The sequence below is a fragment of the Onychostruthus taczanowskii genome, unplaced genomic scaffold, assembly GCF_017590055.1.
Source record: "Onychostruthus taczanowskii isolate IOZ18803 unplaced genomic scaffold, ASM1759005v1 scaffold73, whole genome shotgun sequence".
Lineage (NCBI taxonomy): Eukaryota > Metazoa > Chordata > Aves > Passeriformes > Passeridae > Onychostruthus > Onychostruthus taczanowskii.
Window position 1 is genome coordinate 2,183,440 of NW_024505118.1, and position 23,025 is coordinate 2,206,464.

General features: G+C 45.0%; 1 protein-coding gene across 2 annotated transcripts; it reads right to left on the minus strand.

The window, feature by feature from the left end:
• Positions 1 to 841: 841 nt before the first annotated feature.
• Positions 842 to 9,227, minus strand: NFKBIZ (NFKB inhibitor zeta). 2 transcript variants are annotated; one of them, XM_041422471.1, is made up of 12 exons: positions 8,993 to 9,227; positions 8,449 to 8,588; positions 7,477 to 7,513; positions 7,277 to 7,380; positions 6,372 to 7,135; positions 5,836 to 5,941; positions 5,358 to 5,504; positions 4,807 to 4,870; positions 4,017 to 4,186; positions 3,256 to 3,366; positions 3,003 to 3,170; positions 842 to 2,376 (listed from the first exon to the last, which is right to left on the minus strand). In XM_041422471.1, exons 1-12 carry the CDS (start codon positions 9,225 to 9,227, stop codon positions 2,323 to 2,325), a joined length of 2,100 nt encoding a protein of 699 aa, XP_041278405.1. In that variant the 3' UTR covers positions 842 to 2,322. The 2 variants fall into 2 exon arrangements, with proteins under 2 accessions (XP_041278405.1, XP_041278406.1); XM_041422472.1 differs by lacking the exon at positions 842 to 2,376 and having other exon boundaries at positions 2,437 to 3,170; positions 9,054 to 9,179.
• Between the last annotated feature and the right edge of the window lie 13,798 nt (positions 9,228 to 23,025).

Here is a 23,025-nt window from a genome sequence, read left to right on the forward strand (position 1 = left end):
AAATTCAATTCTGTTTCCTGCTGCCTGTTGTGCGTGCAGTACCTTCATCAATAGCTTCCAGCTCTCATGATGGAAGGGAGAGCAAGTTCATCCCCACTCAGGTTCTTTGGCATGTTTTGGCTCTGCAGGACTGTCCTCAACTACTCTGCTGCTCCTTACAGGGAGGCTCCTCCACACCTCTGGGCCTCTTCTAATTCCCACACTTTCACCCTCACCACAAGCAGCAGTACGGCAGGCTGGACAGCAGGTTCATACAGTTACATAGAAGCCCTTAGTCTTCTTCCTTTCCTACAGATCCTAATGCTGCATCCACTTTTACCTCAACTATTGCAATCTCTCCAGCTCCATCCTCAGCTGGGACAGGCTGTGATGACAGCTCTTCCCCTGAAGGGTCACTGCCAGCTCAGAACCATCTCATCACCACCTCTGAGACAGAGAGCCCATCCCCATGTGTACGGCCCTATTTCCTAACAAAGACTGTCACGTGTGCTAGGGTGACACTTGTGCCTGAGCTGCCAGAACTGAGGACCAAGACAGGGAAGTCCTGGGGAGAACATAACATTGTCAGAATGGCTATCATTCTTTCCAGTATGCAAGGACAAGTGTTCAGGTTCCAACCTGGTGACTATTAATTTGATTTGGGGCACATCTACTAAGTTCACAGACAACACAAGCGCACAGCGCATGACCCAGAACACAAGCATCAAACAAGACAAAGAATAACCAGCATGATGGTAAGAATTCATTTCACTTTAGCAAATGGCTTTTCAGCCTCACCATGCTAAATCAGTTTTACCTCAAGCTTGACTATGGCATTATTTGTATCACACACAGTAACCACCAGAACTAAATGAGCATGTTTATTCAAACACAAGTTACACATAACCCTTCAAGAAATACATTGCAACTAAGCCTTTGCATATCAGATTTTTTCATTTAGCTTGTCTACAAGACATACTTTGCCAAAACAGCATAATCAGACTAATTAAATGGTTACAACAGAGAACTGCATGTGATGAAAAAAACAGTTTAAGAACAAAGACCATACAGAGAACATATTACTGGATTACAGCCCAGCATGGATCATTCAGAAAATGACAGGAGGAAGTTTTATCCAACAGAACATAAGTATACAGCATCATTAGTATACATTTTCCATTAATAATTATTAAAAAATAGAAAAACTGTTAATGTCAAATATTACTTTTCTAGCCACTATACCTATAAGGTAAAACCATAAACGGACTAACTCTGCTTAGGAGATTGAAAACTTTAAGACTCTAGAATTAACTAGAGCGCAATTCAGCAAGATACTTATACATGTGCTTAAGCCTCACCAACTAGTAAGGCTTAAGCCCAACCAGTAAGGCTTACACACGTCGAAGTATTATAATTAACATTGAGAGATTTCAGCATGCATCAACAGTGAAGTGCAGGCCGAACACTTGCACTGAATCAGGATTAAAAGTACAAGTAACATACATACTATAAAAATAATGATCCTCCTCTCTCAATCTATTGTTCTATCACAAGAAAAATCCCTACTGGGTACAAGAAAATCTGACACAGTCCCCTGAATAAGCACAGCTTTTCATGTTTTATTACACAACTCCAAAAGTATGTACAAATCAGTGCCAGGTACAATCTATCATAACTCTACCTTCCAACCTCAGTCTTTCAGAACAACAGAATTTACCTGATTTGCATCAGTGTAGTATTATAACTCTGTATGCAATTTTCAAGTTCAAGATCAAGGAACTTGTTTATTCAGATCCTTCCCCAAGTGATCAATAGATTCTTAGAACTATACAAATGTACAATAATGTCAGTGACTATATACAATCCTGCACAAGATACTAGAACAAAGCCGCAAAGTTACATAAATAAAGGTTCAACTTCAAAAATATTTCATTTCTCTTGCATTTAAGTGTTACTAAAAACACAACAAAAATCTCTGCAATTTTGACCTGTATCAGCACTCAAAAAAATCCCAAAGAATTGCCCTTGTTTGGAAGTTATCTGTATGGCTGTTTAAATAAATTCAGTCTCACCATAGCTATGAAACACAGAAATACAGGTAGCCAGGAAAACGTTCCACATACTTGGGAATGAAGCATTCCCTTTTGGCTGGAGGAATTTGATTGCTGGGTTTGGGGCTTTTTTACTCTTATGTAACCCACTATATAATAGTGAACAAAATACTTTTGTTTCACAGAAACAACTAACATTTGCCCACACCAGGCAAATGCTCTATTTACAGATAGATTAGGACTGCCTGACTGACAGTGAGTGTAAGTTGCTGAACTCCAAGAAACATGGAGCCTAAAACGGCGACACTCTCTGCTGAATCGCCTTCCCTTTGAGGATACGTCTTATCTGGAGAAGAGAAAAAGACAGAAACATCAGTATTCATCATCTTGAAGTGAGTCCTGAAAAAATCCCACCCTAGATCGAGTTTTGCATTCATTTATCCAAGCCTAGGTCCTGAGTTCAGTTACACCAGAAGTGATCCCACTTCACAGCATTTGAACCAATGAAAGGCAACAGTCAGCAACTCAGCTGCACTTAAGTTACTAGTCTTAGGTCAAGAGTCAGTTTTTCATCAAGGAGGAAAAAGTGATTTTCTTCATCTGTTACTCAGACCTAAGAACTGTCATTACTAGTTCTGACAAGAGCAATAAAAGCATGAACTCAGGCCATACTGAGATGAGCAAGAGAAGGAGTATTGAATCCAGTATGTTGCAGGGTTACAGAAACAAAGCCTATCTTGACAGGTAAAAGCTTTTGAGATGGAAAAAATAACATGGAACCTAAAATTTCAGGTCTGCATATTCTGCCTGATCTTGGTGTTGAATCTGAAGATCTGAAGAATAAAATGGTATTTGCTAAATCTTTTCCTTGAAAGCTGCAACTCAAAACCCCAAAGAAACTTCTGGAGCGGAACACAGCTTTTGTGTGGACAGGGACAGATGGAAGGAGAGGGCTGCTATGAGTTTTTTTACCTGTTCCCCTACAAGGCCATCAGGAACCAGATGAACTGGCTGCTCATTCTCCAAGTTCCTGGCGCTGGGATCGGCTCCCTTGCGCATGAGCAGGCGCACAGCATCCAGCTGGCTCACGCGGTACTGCAGGCTGGCAGCCACGTGCAGGGCTGTGTTGCCATTGTAAGCCTGGGGAGCACAAAGCAACTCCATGAAGGAAAAGTGGGGCATGAGCCTCTCTTTCTCTATCCATATTATGGAAAAATCACCATACCTTTGCATTAACGAAAGAGAGATAGTTGGGCAGCTCCAAAAAGAGACGAATGAGCTCCAGGTTTGCTTCTTCTGCTGCCAAATGTAAAGCGGAGCGACCACTTTTGCGATCCTATCAAAAAAAGAAACTGTTTAGTCTTCCCTGCAGGTGCTTCACCTATCCAGGGGGAACATGCAGACAAATAAAAATAGAAAGCTAAGTAACTGCAGAGTGTTGAGCAAACATACTTGCACTACAATTCATCAAAAGTGAATCTGAATACATATATTTTAATATCAACATCTAATGAACAATGGAACCTGATCTCATCTGTAGGTAAGCTTACATAATGTAATATTTGATATTTTGGCTAAGTAATGGTCTGGCACGGCACAGACCTGAAGTGCAGAGGTAAGCAGTTTTTAATTAAAATTTGCAGTTCAAGAACAAGGTGTCATCAGCACCCTACTACTATGGGTACCTCAGAGTGCTCCAAACATATTCTTACGTTTACAACACTCACTCACTGCAGCCAGCGTAGCATCATTCTTAGTCTAGAGATTAGACTGTCACCTCCCTCCTTCCCCAAGATTCATTTGCATTGATAATACCATGCTCTGAATAAATGGAGCATTCTCATCCCATCTGGATAAATTAAGCTGTAGGGAAGCTTTCAAATTAGTCTTCTTCCCTTGTAATAAATGCAGCATGGGAGAAAGGAACATAGCCTGCTTCCACATTCTCTCTGGATCTGGCACTTCAGACTAAGGCATTTTACTCACTTTTGCTTCAACAGAGGCTCCCATTTGTATCAGGATCTTGATGGTTTCTACCAGGCTCTTGTTTCTCAGCAGAAGCTCCTGGACCTCAGGGGAGTGAGGTGGCTGACAGTTCTGCAGTTCATGCAGCACAACATTATGGGCCAGAACTGCACAGTGCAATGCTGTCAAACCTGAACATCAAAAAAAAAACCATAGAAATCATCATGAATGAACAAATGCAATACAGAAGTACTGACTGGCTGCTTGTTTCAGAGGTTGGATAAAGAAGCTTCTACCCCCATTAAGCCCAGGGACGGTTCCATATTTGTAGTTGACAGTGACTGGTCCCAAGCAGCCTGAGATCTGGACCGTCCATCAACAACAGAATAGTGAGGTAGCAGCCTACTGTGAGCTCTCAGTCAGCAGATGATGAAAGAATCAATTACTAATATATTTTTGTACAAACTATGTGTTAGAAAGAGCTATTTTATGGAAAAGGGGTCCAAACAGAACAGCTTTCTACTGCCAGATTGTGGCTACTGTATCCATTGACACAATGCTGGCACTCCGATGTTTTAACAATGGCCAGTTACAACCTATGCTCTCCATGCCAAACACAGCAATCACATGTAAGAGGAAAGAGCTCCTGACAGACACAGACTAACCACATTGTCATCTGACAGATATGTCAATTGCACCTGTAAATTTCCATCTGAAAAGGAAATACTGCATTTTATTGCATTCCCATCAGTAGCTATAAAACACTGTACTATCCAGTAACTCTGTAAATTATAAACTCTTAACTACTCACCATCATAGTTTGTTGCCTCAAGGTCCACATACTGATTGCTTCCCATAGCTCCCTTTTGGATTGCCTACAAAAGTGGGAACAGGTACACACTTAGGTCTTATCCAAACCACATACTGCTTCAAATTTGTTTATTGTCTTACTGCAATAGCTGTAATAAAGTTGCAATGAATAACAGCATCCCTGGAAGTGTTCAAGGCATTCGGAATGGGCCTCTGAGCAACCTGGTCTAGTGAAAGGTGTTGCTGAGCACAGCAAGGGGGTTGGAACTAGAAAATCTTTGAAGTCCTTTCCAACCCAAACCATTCGATGATCCCATGATTAAGAGGACACTTATTGTTTTGGTTTGGTAAACTAGAGGATTCCCCCAAAATTACTCGAAAACCTTGATGAGAAATTCAGTCCCACTTTAAGCTCTATGTGTAGACAGACTCACAAGGCTACCCAGAGAGAAAGCTAAAGGAAGGAGTGGTGTTTCCAGAGTTTCCCAACACAGCTAACACCAAGGGTAAGAGTCAAGGGTTGGGGCAGAGCTGTGCCTGCCTGGCTCTTACCTGGAGGACCTGGGCATGCCCCTTCTCAGCGCAGACATGCAGCGGCGTCCTACCCCAGCAGTCTGTGGTGTTCACTTGAGCCCCCAAGCTAACCAGGTCCTGCACAATGAGATGCTGATTGGCAGCCACAGCAACCTGGAAAGCACTCTGCAAACATCAAGAAGAAAATTTAAGCTATTAGTCATCTGATCTCTAACAGGAAAGAGCAACTAAAACAAATAAAAACCCTAGCTACCTGGTATTATTTAAGCAGTGATTATGAATACTGGGAAGCCAGGACAAATGAAGCAGAGCACATAGTTTTACCAGCTCAAGGTGATCCCAAGAAGTATTAATAGCTCAAGGTTAATATTAGTATGCAGGCTAAATCTTGGGGTTAATATTAAATAAGCATTTCACCACATCTTTCCCAGGGTTCAGACATACAGAAACACCCAGGTGCACAAAGCAGGTGCAAAGACTTTTTTCAGATCTTCACCTGGCCATTGTGCTCTTTAATATCCAGCATGTGCAGGGCAGCCATCTTCCTCGCAAGAACGTAGGAGAGTGCTCGACGGCCCTGGGCCACAGCGATGTGGAGGAAGCTGCAGGAAAGAGGGGCAACAGAGTTACACCACCAGACACAAAACAGGGCTCAAGACAGCACAGAAACAAATGTATAGGAAGGGGTGTTAGGCTGCCAGCTTCAGATCTCCTTTGTGTAACTAAGACAGGAACATGGGTATTTTCTTACAAGGAAATCTAAAGCTTCTAAATTAGAATGTTTTCCTCCCTGTTTAGCCAAGTCTAAAAATAAGCACCTGAAATTAGAAAATACATCTACTCAAGTGTGCTGGAGCTCTGCATGGCAGCCATCAGCAACACCACACCTTTCCCTTGATCAGCCAAACCACTGCACTTGTGACACAAACACTGCTATTGAACTGCTTCGCTACAACCCACAGTCTGCCAAAACCCCAACAGAAACATTCCCCAACCTCCCACAAAAGAAACACCAAGATAAACGGCACTCACGTGTCTCCATCAGCATCCTTTGCAAGGAACTGGTCTTGAGAGATGTTAGCCAGTTTGTTCTCCTCCTGTTCCACTTGCCATTGAAAAAATGACTTGCCCAGCTGCGTCGTGCTTCTGGCAATGTTTTGGTCAGGCAGCGAGACATTCAGAGTAGCCAAAGAGATGCTGCGCTCCAGACTGCCACAGACGCTGCTGGAGAGCAAACTGAAGTTGGGGGCATGAGGGGTAACCTCGGCCTGTGGGTGGGCACTGCTCAGCGGCTGGAGGGGACCGGAGATGCTGTCCGAGCCTTCCGAGTCGTTCAAGAGGGAAGAGAAGCTCTGCGGCGGACAGTACGGCAGCTCGTGGCTCTCAAAGGTGCTCTGCTGGTAGGCAGGAGACTGGTCACTGGCAACAAACGGCCTGTAGTCCAGGGAGGCATCTGAAGGATAACTCTGTGACAAATCTTGGTTCTGGGACGCAGGGAACTGGTAATGTTGGGGTGGATCAAGCATATGCTGGCTGGTGTGGTCTTGGAATGCTTGGTACTTCTGGGACGGGGAGAAAGCCTGTGCTCCCGGGCTGTCCTGGTACTGCTCAGCAGGCGAGCCGTGGCTGGAGACTGAGTGCAACCAGCTCACCTGCACCGTGTTCAGGGAGATGGGGCTCGACTCGTTCTTGATGTTTATAATGTTCTGAAGCAGATCAGAACTGCTGTCACGCTTTGGGTCAGTTTTATGGGTCTCCTCCATGCTATCCATAGAAGTTGGTGTCTGGGGTGGGGTCTGATGGTGGGGGGAAAAAAACAACACAAGGCAAATCAAAACAAGCCCCAGAAAATTAGAGGTATAGTTGTATCTGGTAGTTTCTGATCATACAAAGCAAACTGAAAAATAAAGGCACAGAAAAAATTACTACACACTTACCAGGAGATGTGGGTGAACATTCGCTTGGCGTTTGAAAGAAGGTCCATCAGAAAGGAGCTCAGGAGCCTTTCTTTTGCCACTGTGGCCCAGTATGTTCTTGAGTTCTGGTGAAAAGAAAATAAATTTAGAATCCATTTAGAGATTACTCTTACAATTGATTTAAAATGTTACTGCAGAGTATATATTAAAAAATGGTCTACCTGTGTATGGTTCGTAGTTCACCAATCCTCCTTGTGCCTGTTAAGAAAAATGCACATTTTTCTGTTATTATAATGTTATTTCTGGGGGAAAACAAACAAAAACAAATAAACACAAAAAACAATCCACCCAAAAAAACCCCCAACAACAACAAGAAAGTAGCCATGACTTCCTTCTATAAACACCAAATATACCTTAGAATAATTCTAGTACATGGTTTTCTAACCCTAACTTAATTGCTTTTAATTAAGGTTAGAAAATGGAAATAGTTTAATGAAACTTAAATAAAACCCACTGTTTTTCTTTAGGCTTTTCAAGCCATTTGTTATAATACCACAAAACTCCAGAAAATCTAAAGAAAGGCATTATTCCTTCCAGAGACCAGATGATTTTTTTGAAACATAAATAACCCAGCCAATTTTACACGTCTTTAGTGTCATGAACTTTCCTATGCAAAAATCTTCCTCTGAAAACACTCATCTAGGAAGCTTTCAAACACACTCAGAAAAAATAATCTAATCTAATCAAAAACACCCTTTAATCTTCTCCAGATTTCCTGTATTTTTGGTCCTTTCAGACTGAAAGGGCCCACCTTTACACTGTGTGCTTTGCACAGAGAGACACAACAGCATGACAAACAAATCTGAGAAAAATCCCTAACCCTTCCAATGAATGATCTCATTCCAGCCAACATGGAATTTCTGTGGTTTCGCAACACAAACGTATCTTTATCCAGACTCCCTTTAGAAAATAAAGCTTAGTAAGAACATTTTTAAATTTCTCCTTCTCTCATGGTAAACCTTCTTTCTGATTTCTTCCCAGCTGCATTTTTCCATTATGTGTTGAAAAGGAAAAACACTGATTCCATCCACAGCAAAGTAGAAGCTCATTTCTAGCATTACCGCAATGTGTTTTCTTGCCAGCTTCAGCAACCATTAAAATCAAGCCTGCCAGTGCAGAAAGCTGCCAGTTACCTTGCTTTCCTCGGTGGCAGGACCCGAGGACATCTGCTTGCTGCTCCTGAAATGCAGCAGGAGCTCCTTCACGGAGTTCTTCACACGGACCCCCTGGAAAGGTCCTCTGTGCTGCTTTCCTCCCCCCATGTGTTGTTCAACTGTGGAGACATAAAAACAAAACCCGAACGTAAGCCACCTATTTCGTTTACGTTTAACAAATAATAAATATAGGAAAAAAAAAAATCAGAAACTCCAGTGGAAAGGCACCCAAAGCCTGATTTAGCAGAGGAGCCAGAGAGCTGCTCCGCGTACCCCTTCGCCATTCCACGGCCGTGCGGTTTTCCCGGGGACCGCCCTGCCGCTCCCGCTCCACGGACGGGAACACCGCGGCACCGGGCACGCAGCGCCGGCCAAACGCGTCCGCTTTTCACCGCTTCGGCCGCTTTCGCACGCAGGCGGATCGGCGGCCGGCTTCGCCCCCGAGGGGACGGAGCGGGACCCGCGGCTCCGCGCTCTCCCCGCCACCCCCCGGGGCCGGGGCCGCCGCGGGGACCCGCCGTACCTTGCAGCGCGGGGCGGGGGCCGCCCCGGGGGTCCCTCCGGCCGCCGCCGCGGCTGCTCACCGAGAGGTCCGAGTCGGATCCCGGCGAGCCCGGGGCGGAGGAGTGCGCCGGCGAGCAGCTACCCTCGCTGGAGTGGGGCGAGGCCCCGTAGAAGTAGGCGAGGTTGATGGGGCTGCTGAGGGCGCCGCCGTCGCCGCCATCGGGCGCCGCGTCCCGGCTGCTCTCGACGATCATGGCGGTGCGGCGCGGCGGGCGGGCGGCGCGGCGGCTCTGGGGGCGCGGGGCCGCGGCCGCGCTTATACGGGGTCCGCCCCCCGCGGGAGGGGCCGCGCCGGGCGGGGCCGCGCTTCCCGTAAGGGCGGCGGGAGGAGCCTGGCCGTGAGGGCCCGCTGCCTCTGCCCGGGGGATCCCGCGTGGGAATCGTGGTCAGGGGTGCCGCCTCGCACCTTGTCGTCCAGGCTTGCCCCCGTGGGCTTCGCGGGATGAACAGAATATCCTGAGTTGGAAAGGCCGCGTCAGGACCATCGAGTCCAAGTCCTGGCCGTGCCCAGGACACCCCAAGAACCACCCGTGAGCCTGAGAGCGTTGTCCCAATGTAGCCTTGGCAACCCTGGCTCACAACGCGTGCAACCACTGATCGCCACCTTCTTATGGAGCTGCAGAGGAGGGAATGAGCAGAATCTCCCTCAGCCTCCCACTGCTGCTGGTGCCACCTCATGTCGCCATTGGCAAGCTCCCTCACACTTCACCCCAGTCCTGCCAGTCCTTGGCTCCAGGACACAGGCATGGAAGAGCAGAGACTTTTTGGTCATGTGCATCCCATGAGCAGCATCCAGTGAGAAGGGGAATGTGAGCAGTTACTCACGGTTGAGATGAGTCATCTGTGTTCCTCTTACCCACTATGGAGTAGGCAGGGGCAGACCAGGAGTGATTTTGGTTGTAGCTTGCACCATACTGCGGTGGCAAGAGCCTCTCTGCCTAGGCCACCTCAACCTTCCTCTTGGGGAGAAGCGGGAAAGCAACACGATGCCAAAACAAAAACTGGGCGAAACCGTGCGATTACTGTTAACAGCACTGAGTTATTACCAGTGTTCACAGGAAGATTTCTCAGGTTTCTACTTTTCAAACCAATATTTCTGCTTTCCCATTTCCACTAAAGTCACCATCTTCTAAAATACAAGTGAACAACTTTGTCCACAAGGTTGAGATTAGGATGTTTCTAGCACTGTGGCTGCTCCAATAAATATATAGTAAAACAACATGGTCTTTCTAAAGTATATTATGCAAACTGGAGGTCTATAATTTATATATTTTAATTGTATTGAATAGCATGGGCCAGGTGCAATATGAAATTACATTAATTAGCCCACGAGGAGGCAAGAGGGAATTGCTTTATGTTATTCAAATATCTCTCCCACCATCAAGTGAACGAAGAGTTTTGCTGAGAACTGTCTAGGCAGGTTTCTACTCCAAAGACTGTTGTTTTACACCATAGATTGAATCTATGCAGCCAGAGTCAATTTTGCAAGCAGAACCCATAAAACAAAATCAGATGCCAAGCAGTGGCAAAAATACCCCAATAAAGGTAAAAATTCACTTGCTCCCTGAGCAGAAACTCACCCCCAAGCACACCTTCTTCCTCATTTAACTAGGCATTTTACACAAGTGAGGATTTATTAAATCAGGCTGTGTGTTTTAAACAAGCAAAAAGATGGTTCCCTGTTCAAGTCTTAGACCTCAGTTATGATACCTTAACCTTAGGCAGATGCTTTTCTCCTCATTGAAAAGCACTTTGTGCTCAGAGGTCTGGAGCCCACGAATGCTCTTTACACATTCGGTGGCTGTGTGGAAGACCCACAACTCAGCTTTCCAAAGTGGATCCAACTGATGGACCTTTTCATTCTCATCCCTGCCAGGGAGCCCAGAAAGCTACTAATTTCAATCTCACAGGAGGGTCTACAGCTACTACAAAATGCATCTTGTCTTTCAACAAGTGGATGGTAGTGCAAATCTGAGAAGGTGATAATCCAGAAAATTAGATTTGTCATTACAGTTGCCTGCCATTCCCTTTAAAATGTTGAGAGTAAAAGAGATTTCAAACCAAAAGTGTCTTTGTCTCATTGTAGTTCTTCTGTGTCATAGAAGGTTCCTAAAATACATGCAGGCAGGGACAGGCAGCACCTTTATCCTTGCTATTCAATATCAATTTTGGAATGGATTTAATTGGAGATTAGTCTCTACGTATGAATGAAAACTCTTCTATAAAACAATTTAATGAGTTTGTGTTTGGTTTTTTTTCCCTAAAGATGGCATAGAATTTCTTTTTCTCTTCTATTCCAAACTCTCTACTCTCCTGAAGGTTGAATTGCTGACTTGCTCTCCTTTTACCAAGCAAAATCCATTTCAGGCAGCAATTTGATACCTCAGCTCCTACTTGTTTCATCGGTGACATCTTATTTATCAGGTCTCCTGGCATAAATCTCAAAGCAGATTAAGGCAAGTCTAATTCCACCAAGCTCCATAACAAAAGGCTCTTTCAAAAATATACACACACCCATTGGTTGCATAAGATGTGCTGGCTCACAGCAGTCCTGTGTTCTCAAAGTGCTTCTATGAGAGTTACTGGTAAGTTATTGCTACATCCACAAACTGTAATTATTAATGCTGCAGACCTTGAGCATTAATGGATTTTGGGTTTTGGCCCAAACACTATGTAACATCTGTGGTGACCAAAACCCTGTGAGGCATCTTCAACCAAAGTAAGTTCCTCTGGGGCAGGGTGGTGACCAAAGAAAAAAGCACTTGTCACCTCTTCTCCTTGGGAAGACATCCAGCTGGTTTCAGCCTTCTTTGGCCGAGCCGTAATTCAGTGTAACCCGCCAGCCTCAGGATTGGAGAAGGCTGCGAGGTGAGGACAAGGCACCACCTCATTTCCCCGCTGTGCTGTCTGCCCACGTTTTTATTGCACCATCTCCCTACTGGGATGTATCAATAATGCCAACTAGTGGCCGCTAGCAGCAGCATTTGTCCCGAAACCACTTTTCTATACACCTGCAAAAAGTGAGATAAGCCTCTCTTGGTATCTCAAATAACAACAAAAAGGAAACAGAATGCACTTGTTTCTGAAAACTCTGTTTCTTCCCTCTCTTCAGAGCACAGCCCAGTATTGTAGCATTAAAAGCAATCGGTCTTGGTTTAAGTTAATCCAATATACTTGATTCATTAAATAACTTTGGAGAGTGTGACTTGTGCACACCTATGAGCTACTTCATGGAATCTGGAAAAACTTTTGTTAAGAACAAAACCAAAATCCACTTGTCTTGAAGCTTGTGCTTGCTGGGTAGGGGTCTCATTACAGAAAGCAGAGGCTGAATACCAACACCTTAGACTTTAACCACCTGCTGAACATCTAGGCTAACCAAGGTCATGTTTATCCCCTTTGCCATCCTAATCAGAACAAGCACAGAGCAAAGATGCAGCGTGCCTGCACTGCTTGGTCCCTGGGGCACGTACTGGGGTGAATGCTATAGGGAATGTAGGCTTTAAATAAATATATGAATGAATAAAGCAAGCCCAGTAAGTGGAGCTTTTCTTCCCTGTAGAGTAGCACGTAGTCACTCTGCCAGGCACACTGTATAACCTCCCTCTGTGAATGAGGAACATGCCAGCTCTCAGAGCAGCCCATAGTTCGGCAGGTATGGGAGCAGATCAAATCTTTCCCCTCACTCTGTCTCCCAAGCAGCAGCATGGAATAAGGGACAGCCTCTAGGTGAAGTGTCAGAGCACAAACTACTAAAAACAAGAACTTGGTTTTGCAACATGTTTCTGGAGCAGCATGACCTTTGTGGTATTTCTTAAACTGGACATAAAAATGGTAGTTTACAATGCAGTTGCTTAATGCAAGTGAATATTTGCGGTGTTGATGTCAAACATGCCCTATTCTCCTCTGGGTGTAATTGAGGCTCCTGCTGCACACTGTGAGCTGAGGTGTGCAAACACCACTGCCACACCTCTGCACCCAGCAGCGTTTCCAACAGCACACACCTCCCAAACCATGCAGCACAACACTCACTTTGCTTCTAGACTGGCATTGAGAAAAACAGAGGTCAAATCTCAGGAACTATTCCACTCCTAGAGAGCATTTGGGGTCTGTACCTGCATTTGCTTTAACGGTTCTGAAGAGCACTTCTCAGCAGGCTGGAAGAGGTCCATGGCACAGTTTTACTCTAAAAGCTGGTACAGAGGAGTTGGTGTTCCTTCCTACTTTGCTATACTTGTATTGCTACATTTTTCCTAGACTTTGGTCTCCAAGACTGACATTCTGGGATTAACATGAACATCAAAAGGGGGTATGTATAATTCTTAATATTAAAGAAAAACTTAAGACTTCTTGTTTAACATATTTCTTTTGGGCTTTACTCCTTTGATCCAGAGAACACCCTCAATTCTGCTTTTTTTCTCTCAAGCCATCTGATATTTAAAAACAAACAAACAAAAAAAAAAGTAAATTTTAAAAAAAGTGGGTTGCTCCTAAGTAGATCCTTCAACTGTGTATATAAAACAGCTGAAATCAGTACAGAAGAAAAGAAACCCTAAACCCAGCAAGTGTTGCAAAGCTGGCAGAGAGGACCTGAGTTCTGTGAAAGCAGTTTCCTTGTATATATACCTCGAGTCTGGGGACATTCCTCCCAACATACTCACTGCCCTGGTTAGTCATGTTTTCTCAGCAGCTTACCTATCTCATTAGTTCATTAGTGCCTTGCAGCAGGGAAGAAATACACGCACCACTGATGTCACAGCATGTAAACAAGGAGCAGGAGGCCGTTTCCCCATAGCAAAGGACAACGTCATATGTTGCCTATCCTAAAGGATACTGTGTGTACATAGATGAGGTAGAGAGTGCATGTTCTTGCCTCAAACTACATGGCTTGTTGTGGTATTCCAGTTCAGAAATGGAGTTGGCACTGTTTCTCAGTGCTGTTAGGGAGACTCGGTGTAGGTTTGGAGGGGTCAGCATCAGTTTTCCTTGTTGCTCATGCTGAAGACATTTTTCTTCCTGAGCCAGGTGATCAGCCTGGGCCAAAACCCGACATTTATAGCTCACATTAATGTCATGTTCTGCTGTCGGATGCAGGAGCGTATGTTGCAAGCGCAGTAGATAGCTGGGCTCTGGTGCACTTTGATTTCAATGTTCCTACCTTCCACAAACAAGGACCACTTCAACCACCTGTAAAACAAAACCACTGTCTAACAGGGACTGCAGAGCTGTCCCAATGCACATTGCCACGCAACACTTCAGCACAGGAACGGGGGAAAAAAATCTCAAAGTGAGATTTGAACCTAGAAAAATATGATTTTTTGAACTGTTCTCTACCCAGACACTTGCATTCCTAGACTCAGTTTGTGTGTATTAGCAGGTAATCTATCTAAGATTAAGGTTGCCATACATCCAGGTTTCTCAAACATGCATTTTTCCACTCAAAAACATTGTCTAGGCAGATTTTGAAAATTTTTGCTCTTCTTGGACATGGCAAACCAGTCACATCTACCAGACAGCAGGTCTAACAGCTGACCAGTTCAGAAACCCCGGACACAATGTCAGTATTTATATAGCCCACCTGTGCAGCACTTGCATGGCAGGATCAACACCTGCAGGAAGCCTCAGCACTGATTTGCACAATCCTACACATCCTGTGTTCATATCATCAGCTCAAGGGTGCAGGTTAACGAGCAGGAAAGTCCAGGCAGAAGCAAGACAACCAGTAAAAAGCACTTGTAGCATGTTGACGCTGTAGAGTTCATTGAAAGGAATGCCCTCATCTAATGTCTTGAGCTTATTTCACTGTGTTTTCCAGCTGATAGAGTTTAAATGACTTCAGTTCAGACATCTATTCACTAGAGAAATCCAGCTTTCAAAATACATGTCTGTCTGACCATTGGGAAAGTCCTGAAACTCAGCTACAGAGCTGTCCTCCATTAGTCAGACAAAAACTCAATAAACAGGAAATTTTCTCATTGAAAAAAAAACCTAAATCAAGGCAGACAAATAAAATTTTGTTATAGTAGGGAAAATGTTAGGTCGCTTCCAAACAGCGACACAAAAATTTTCCTGGTACTTAGGATGAACTGCATCTACAAAGGCAGGTTTTATCTTCAGTTAAACATGTTCTGGAACAGCTGGGACAATATCTCTCCACCTATGGGTCAGAATTTGCTGTTACACAAGTCTCAATCACAGATGTCTGCATAAAAGATACAAATATCACAGAAAGGATCCAAATACTCTGTTCTTTCTATTGACTTAACAGCCACCTGCTACAGGTTTAGAAAGAAATACATGACAGTAATGACAACTTCACAGTAATATGTAAACTGTGCACGAGTTAGCATAAAACATCAAGAAAGCTGGAAATAAACTCTTTGATTTGGTGGGGCACTGTGCAGAGCTCTGTTCCCAGGCGTTGGCTCCCTCCTCCAGTTCCCAGCTGGGAAAAGACACCTTCCAAAGCCAGACGCATCCTGTCTGACAGGACACTGCTCTCCACAGAAGCCAGCCCATGGATGTTTAAATTTCCTTTTAATTTCCTGCCAATTTCTTAAGAAGAAAGCAAAAGTAAAGGCAGCTCTTGTTTCTGCCTTGCACGTTTTGTCTCAGGAGTTTGTGACTGGGAACGCATAAAGTTACACAGGGGTTTCTTAGCAGGGTTTCTCAGCAGCACCATCAGGATGAGTTTTGCTGCTCTTCAAAGTCCAGGTGAGAAGCAAAACTAGGTCAGACCACCGGGGCTGCAGCAGGAAGCAAAGGGATGGGATTGTTTCTGCCACCCTGCTGCTCCGAGCAGCCTGGGGATGGGAAAGGAAGATCCCCAGTGCCAGGACTGCTGCTGCAGACCTGTTTCCAGCAATTGATGATGATAATGATGACGATGATATCCCAACCACGACCTCCAGGGTGGCAGACTGTAAGGCTGCCCCAAGCAGCCCAGGGCTGGTCTGGTGCTTGGCCCCCCGTGACAGAGGGCATTTCTTCCCCACACACACCCTGCTCCCACGCATTGCCACCAAATGCAACCGGAAACGTGACTTGCTGCAAAGAAAGTGAATAGAAGTCTAACAAGCAAAAATAAAAAATCACTTGCTGGAACGTGATCACCAAGCTGATACTGGAGTTTTGTTTGGAGCAGAAATATGGCCCCTAGATGACATTTGTCCCTGACTGCTGGTCACCCAGTCTGGCTGAGGGAGAGCCCAGGGTGTCTCCCTTTCCCTGCCCTCTGGGTGTCTGTGTGCCTCCAGCAAACCTCCAGGTCTCAGCTGAAATCACCTGGCTTCCATCTGAAGCACATGCAAGATACCCACCCCCGGTAGCACGCACGTCTCCAGTGTCATCATGGCACACACATGCCCCCAGACATTTGGGGTCTGAAAACCAGACCCATTTTATCCTCGGCAAGACTCTTCCTGCTGAGCTGCCCTCCTTGCCTGCTAGAGACAGGCACGGTTAATGAACCGGGGTGCTGCATAATCAGCCTCATGTGGTAAGCCAGGGAAACCCTCGCCAGGTGATGAAAATAAGTTTATGGTTTGGTTTAATAAACCCCTTAGCATAACAAAATTTAAAGTGAATTTCAAGCTCATTAAACTTAATTATTTTCATTCCCACTGATTTTTTTTTTAAATTACAAGAAAGTAAGTGTAGATCCCTATTTTTATATGCTTTCCTGTGTTGTCTCACACTGCACCATGACAGTGTACTTTTGTCCTGTTAAAGCTGGCAGGCTCATATGCTGATGGTGCTCTGCTATTCCAAAATTACTGATAAGCTGCCAGGAAAGAATTGTAATCAAGATTATACAAAACACCTTTTTTCACTAAAAATGTTTCTTCCAATCAGTACTCTCAAATTAGCTTTCCATCCATCCATCCTCTGGAAAGCTATTACACCCTCCCCTAAAAATGCAGATTGTTTCAGAGAGAGTCAGCCAGAACAGCTAAGCTATTTAGGAGTATTTTGCCACCAGATTCACCAAGGGTTTTCAAAAATCACTGTGTTCTTTGTGGTTTCTTTGCTCTTGGCCGTTACCCATTACCTTCCCAAAAGCCAACCATTCTTCCATACTAAACCCAAAAACACACAGATTATTACAGCACAAGCCATTTGTGAGGCTATTACAAATAAAAAAAAAACTTATTAGAAACCAATATTGTTTCAGTCAATTAAGTTTTCTAAGCAATAAGTCAAATAAAATTATACCAGCATACCTTCATGTTGGAGGAGTGAAGTTAGAAATAGTTCTATGGAAAACAAGCCAGTTCTTTGCACCCCATAGCCAACTGAGCATTCCTTATGGCCATGCCTGTGTGAATGACTGAGAAATAAATTCCTCTGAGGTTTAAAGGTGTGAAACAGAGAAGCAGTGGTAAGGAAATTTTTCTTCCCCTCCCTCACAAAAGTCCTGCTTATTTGGCTTTCTGTTCACAAAAAAAAAAAAAAATAAAAATAAAAAATAAAAAAAAAAAAAACACCCCTAAACCCTAAAGGACACCCCACAAGTTTCTTTCAGCTCCTGACTGAGTACCCACAGGGCACCTTCAGTGCAGTGGCTCACACACCACTTATCTTTTGGCTCTGGCTAACAGGAAACGGGGATGTTGTGACATGTGAGAGGAAGCAGGGCGGAGGAGGACAGTGGTGTGAGCATGGCTCCCTGGACTTTTTCTGCACAGTGGAATTTCCCAGGTGGGGTAAGCCCTGGTTAAGGACATTCCCCTGTCAAAGAGGTTGGCAGGAAATCCCAGGCTGGTGTAACACTGCCAAAAAAGGGTTCAAAAACACTGATATGAGATAAGAACAATGAAAAAGTGCTGTGCAACGATGTGGTGAAGAGAAACCTGCAGGTACAGCCCAGTGGGGTTTCCTGCCTGCCAGGGTCAGGTTCTCCTTGCCCACCTCCTGCCTGCAGTGCTGTTTGTGTGGCCACAGGCATTGAGCTGCATCTCGCTGTCCCTTTTCTGTCTTGGCACTACTTGGGTAAACTGGATAAGCTGGTGCCTGCATAGCATTCACACAGAAAGAAAGAGAGATCCAGTGTCCCACAGGAAAAAAAAATCGCTCCAGCCTTTGGGAGGTGGTGCAGGACAAACACCTGTCCTTGGCAAATGGCTGGCTTTCAGCAGGACTTTGCTTTCAGAAAGGTTGGAATGAGTTTCAGAGGGTGTCAGTGTGAAAGCTCTATACAGCCAGGAGCCTGGTTAAAACAGGAAGGGGGATATGTGTAAAATAATTTAAAAAAAAAAAAAAATAGAAAGGAAAAAAATAGTCTCATGTTTTCACAGATGTATCAGGTGTGAAATAGTCACCTGCTCCAGTAGATAAAAACAACCTTCAGTATAAAAAAGGTGTCCTGAATTTTCCTAAAATGGGAAAGGGAAAAAATAGTCTCATTTTTCACAGACGTATCAGGTGTGAAATAGTCACCTGCTCCAGTAGATAAAAACAACCTTCAGTATAAAAAAGGTGTCCTGAATTTTCCTAAAATGCGAGCAGATCCATGTTAATCATAATCCCTTTCCTTTCCTTCTTTCAGCAGCAGCAGCATGGGCCACGACTCACCATGCACATCAAACGTGGTGACCAAGGACAGGACACCCAAATCTTTTCAGAGCAAACACCCATAACTTTCAGTGCCTTGTGTTGCCCCTTCCCAAATGCAGCTAACTGATACAATTTCCAGCAGCTGGCACCAACAAGGCAAAAGCACTGGACCACTGGTCCCCTTGCCCATTTTGTGCCCAGTGCCTCCTGCACTGGAACATAGATGTTAAAACAAACAGAACATCCTCAGACTTTATCCCCACCCTTGCCCCTGCCCCAGCAAGCTGCAGGGGGAGTTAGGAGAGAACATCTCCATCCCAAAGGTGATAAATTCAAAACCTTCCCCCTGCAGGCAGGAAACACTGCGTGGGCTCCATCTTCCTGTTCGCAGATGTATTGTATCACTGGAACATGTTCAACTGATAATCTTGATGGACTTGATACTTCTCTTTGAAATCAGGATGGTTTGTTGCAGCTGGGGCTGGTATTTGTTTGCTTACTGAAGGCCCGTGGTGGCCTCAGTCTTGTCTAATACGTGTCAGGGCGGGGCCTCATCCAGACCCTTGCCCTGCTGTCTCCTGCAGCAGCTGTGAAGCAAAACCTGCTGCCTTTGGGGACCTGAGGGGCTTCTGAGTGCCTTCACAAGGCATCAAGATCTCTCTTTGCAAAGACAGGAGGCTGCAGCCCCAAAGAGGCACAGATGGCCCAACACCACAGGCAGTAGGAGTAGCACCTGGAGCACCACTCAGCTCATCCATTCTCCCAGGTGTCACTGCCTTTGGAGTTAGAGCAGCTCAGGTGTTTTGACTCCAAAAATCACAGGGGACATTTTTATTGGTTGAATATGTGATGGAGGCCAGCCCCCATCTGGGCACCACTCACCTGTGCAAATAGGTGAGTACCTGCTGCAAAGAAAAGGAAAATCCAAGCCTGACAAGAAAAAGAAGGACAGGAAGAGTAAAAATGCCATGGCTGATGTGCGGCAGGTCAGGATGAAAAGTCATTACTCCAGCCACAAATGAAAATATCTACTTGTAACAATGTTTGTTGTGCACAAGAACATGGGCAACAGGACATCAGGAAGAAATGTGTTAACATAGGGAACCTACATTTCAACCAGCAGATATGAAACTTCTGGGATTGGAAGATACACATATGTTGAACACATTTTACAACAATGTATTTATAATATCAGCTTGTTACTGGAGCACCTGATATTTTTAATTGGATTTTTAAGACAGGATATTTTTTCAGTAAAGTAACTTTTTCTAATTTTACTTCTCAAAGCAAGGGCAAAAGCAAGGCACAGCAAAAGCAAATAATAATACATGGGGGAAAATACGCAAATGTGGAGCAGAAAGATATGAAACCATTAGAAGGAAGAAACAGCTAGAGACAGAAATAGCTGCCTAGCCAAGAGCAAGTGACAATTCCCTGAGAGAAGCTGACTCAGAAAAGAGGGCAGGCAGGACTGGAAAGCATGACTCACCCAGCTCAGGGAAAACCAAAGGGTAGGAAGGCGTGGAAAGAACTGACTGCAGGATGGCAAGAGGGGAAAAACCCTGTAATTTGTCATGGTTCTTTCACTACAGGTACTCCTTGTGCTACGCCTCTCACCTACTGCACTCCCACAGGCATGTCCCACCTGGAAGCTCTTCCGTGAGGTCCTTCAGAGTGAGCTGCCACCCCACAGCAGAGGAATAGTCCATGTCATATAAATACTCCTGGTCATTGCAAACAGCCTGCAGCAGAGATTTAGGGAGAAAAGGGACAGTCTTGTACCAAACTGAACCAGAAAACAACATGTGCCTACAGAGGGCCCAAACACAAGGGCAAAGGGTGAAAAGCAGCTGTCCGTTTTCAGAACTGACCAGGGAAGGAGAGAGTAAAAATTGGAGGGGACAAAATGTTTAATGGGTGGCTGACCCAGAGAACACTGACTGCCACAGCATGTCTTGCTCTCACACCACACACTGCTTAATTTTCTATGTTGCAGAAAGAAATAACTTGAGATATACTATTCTAGCCTGGTAAAGTTTACTCCTCTTGATCCTTTTGTGGCTTAGGACAAAAAAAATCAGATTTAAAAGAATATTTTGGGGGGAAAAAATCCTATGAAGCATAGTCTTCAATCTAAGAGTTATCAAATCTATGTCATCAACTGATTTCACTCACAAACTTCAAGTCAAAGAGCCTCAGTGGTATTTGTGACATTTGTTTTCAAAACACTAACTATACAGGAGTTAGAAAACAAACCACGACAAATATGTTGTGGCTTATGTTTTTCATTTGAGAGTCATCCCAGACTCTTTTTCAGTGCCTCAAAGCCCTCTTCTGGCCACATTCATTAAGGGATTAATCTATTAAGCCCAAGCTGACAGAGTTGGGATGTGGGGGCGGATGCGTTGCACTTTCACTTAGCTTTAGCAACGTGCTCACTCTGCAGCTGGGGCCCACAGAAAGTAGCTCACACACTCAATTCTCTAGCATTCCCCACAAAAATCCCTCTTTCCCCTTCCAAGCAGAGAAGCTCCTGTACAATTCACCATGACAGACTCACAGAGCAGACCAGCTTACATCACCCCAGAAGGCCATTGAATATGCCCACAAGAGGCTAGTAACACCAACAGTGAAGGAAGTAATTGGGACAGGATTTTAGAATCACTGCCCAGATACAAGCTAGGTTCCCTTACATGAGAGTTCAGATCGGGGTGACAAGCACTGTGATGAATTAACAATTCAGGAAGACTCAAAGATCCAGATTCAAGGACATAAAACATTTCCCTGGTTTCAAATACATTGATCTTGCACTGTAAATAGAAGAGCTAATGTTAGAAGTTACCTTAAATACTGCTAACTGGGGATGCAGGGCTAAACCATGGGATGAACACAAGAAGCCCCATTCCAACCAGATAAGAAACCATGTAGTTTTGGCTTTTTGCCAGCCCTGGTGAGCCTCCTGTCTCTGTCTCTGATGAATGAGGCTCAAGCCCCTGCCCTTGCCAAGCAACCTATGCTGTCTCAGGCCAGTTACATGCCTCCTCTGAGTCACCACAGCCTCTGAGGAGCACAGATGGCACATGATGAAAACCTGCCTGTGCACTCCTCCTTAGCTTGATTACAAATGCTTTGGGTTTCTTTTAAAAAGTTCCTCAGCTATGATATCTGTCACATCTACTGTCATGTGAAAACACAATACACATGGCTTCAAACCAACTCCAGGCAGAGTTTGGAACTGTACCTAACACGATTGCTGTGTCATCGCTGTCAGGAGGGCATAGAGGAAGAGGTGGGTGAGCAGCCTGGGTGGGAAGAACTGTTCCTTTTTTAAAACATGTGGAGCAATACTCCACATGTGCATACTCAGAGGAGTGGGTCTGTCCTACACAATTGGTATTGCCTTTGGAAATCAATCTCCACGTGACCAAATCCCTGACCTTCTTCCTCTCACTTGTGTCACAGAGTAAGACCTTTGTGTGTTGTTTTACCTTAAGTACATCCTACTTTTTTGCTTCCCCTCTCTGTCCTACTCGTCACTCTCACTTCCCCTCTGAAGAGGCCTGGGGCCTGACCTAACACCACACTGAAAAGCAGCTCATACTTTTCAGCGTCTCTCGGCCATTTCTGGCTGAGTGAAGGCTGTTGTAGGTTGGACACAATGGCAGCACACTTCAGTACAGTTTCCAGAGCTGAATGCTGGGAAGAAGCTGCTTTGCCTTTGCCCTGTCCCCTCGGGGCCATTGGGACTGGGCAGAGCAGGCTGGGCCATGGCCCCGGCTGTGCTCAGGAGCAATGTGAGAGCAGCACCCAGATCACATCCCTGGCCCTTGCCCTACCCTGCCCCCTTCAGCAGTCAGCACAGAAAGAGAGGGGAACAGAAAACCAGAACAAATACTTGGCAATACTGCCTCAGCACTCTCTCCTAGCTGTCAGGACTTTGTCATTCAGGGATTTTTAGCCTGGCCAAACAGGATATTTTTGGCTATCTACGTCAGGAATCAGCACAAAGGGCATTGCGCTCTGCTTCCTACTTTCCCAGCTGCGAACCCTGGCTGCAAGCTAACTCCAAGGCAAGCCAGTGGACATTCCCCAAATCCTGCACCCTTAGGCCATCCCAGAGACTCCCCAGTCTGTGCCAGGCAGCCACTCTCTCCCTCTCCCATGACCCTGCACACACAGCCCTTGGGCTCACGGGGCAGTGGACACAGAGCCTCCACGGTAGGATGCCCTACAGCCCTTGAACACTCTGACTGACTGACAGGACGCACCTCTCCTCAATTTTTCTTCCATTACTTAAGTAAAAACTCTTCATAAGATAGAGAAGCAATGACTATGCTTCATCTGTCTTCACCCCTTTTTTTAAAGGAAGTGGTTTAAGGATGCCCTGTGGGTCAGCTGGGCTGCAAAAACCCTCGAAGAAAGAAGCCTAGATTATGT

What these genes read in the sequence shown, in the direction of transcription:
- NFKBIZ (XM_041422471.1), bottom strand. Translation starts at nt 9,227, where the DNA reads ATGATCGTCGAGAGCAGCCGGGACGCGGCGCCCGATGGCGGCGACGGC. An exon ending in AAGGATGCTGATGGAGACAC is followed by an intron (nt 5,942 to 6,371) that starts GTGAGTGCCGTT and finishes TCTTTCCTGCAG; the next exon opens with CTTCCTCCACATCGCTGTGG. An exon ending in ATGGCCTTGTAGGGGAACAG is followed by an intron (nt 2,377 to 3,002) that starts GTAAAAAAACTC and finishes TCTCTTCTCCAG; the next exon opens with ATAAGACGTATCCTCAAAGG.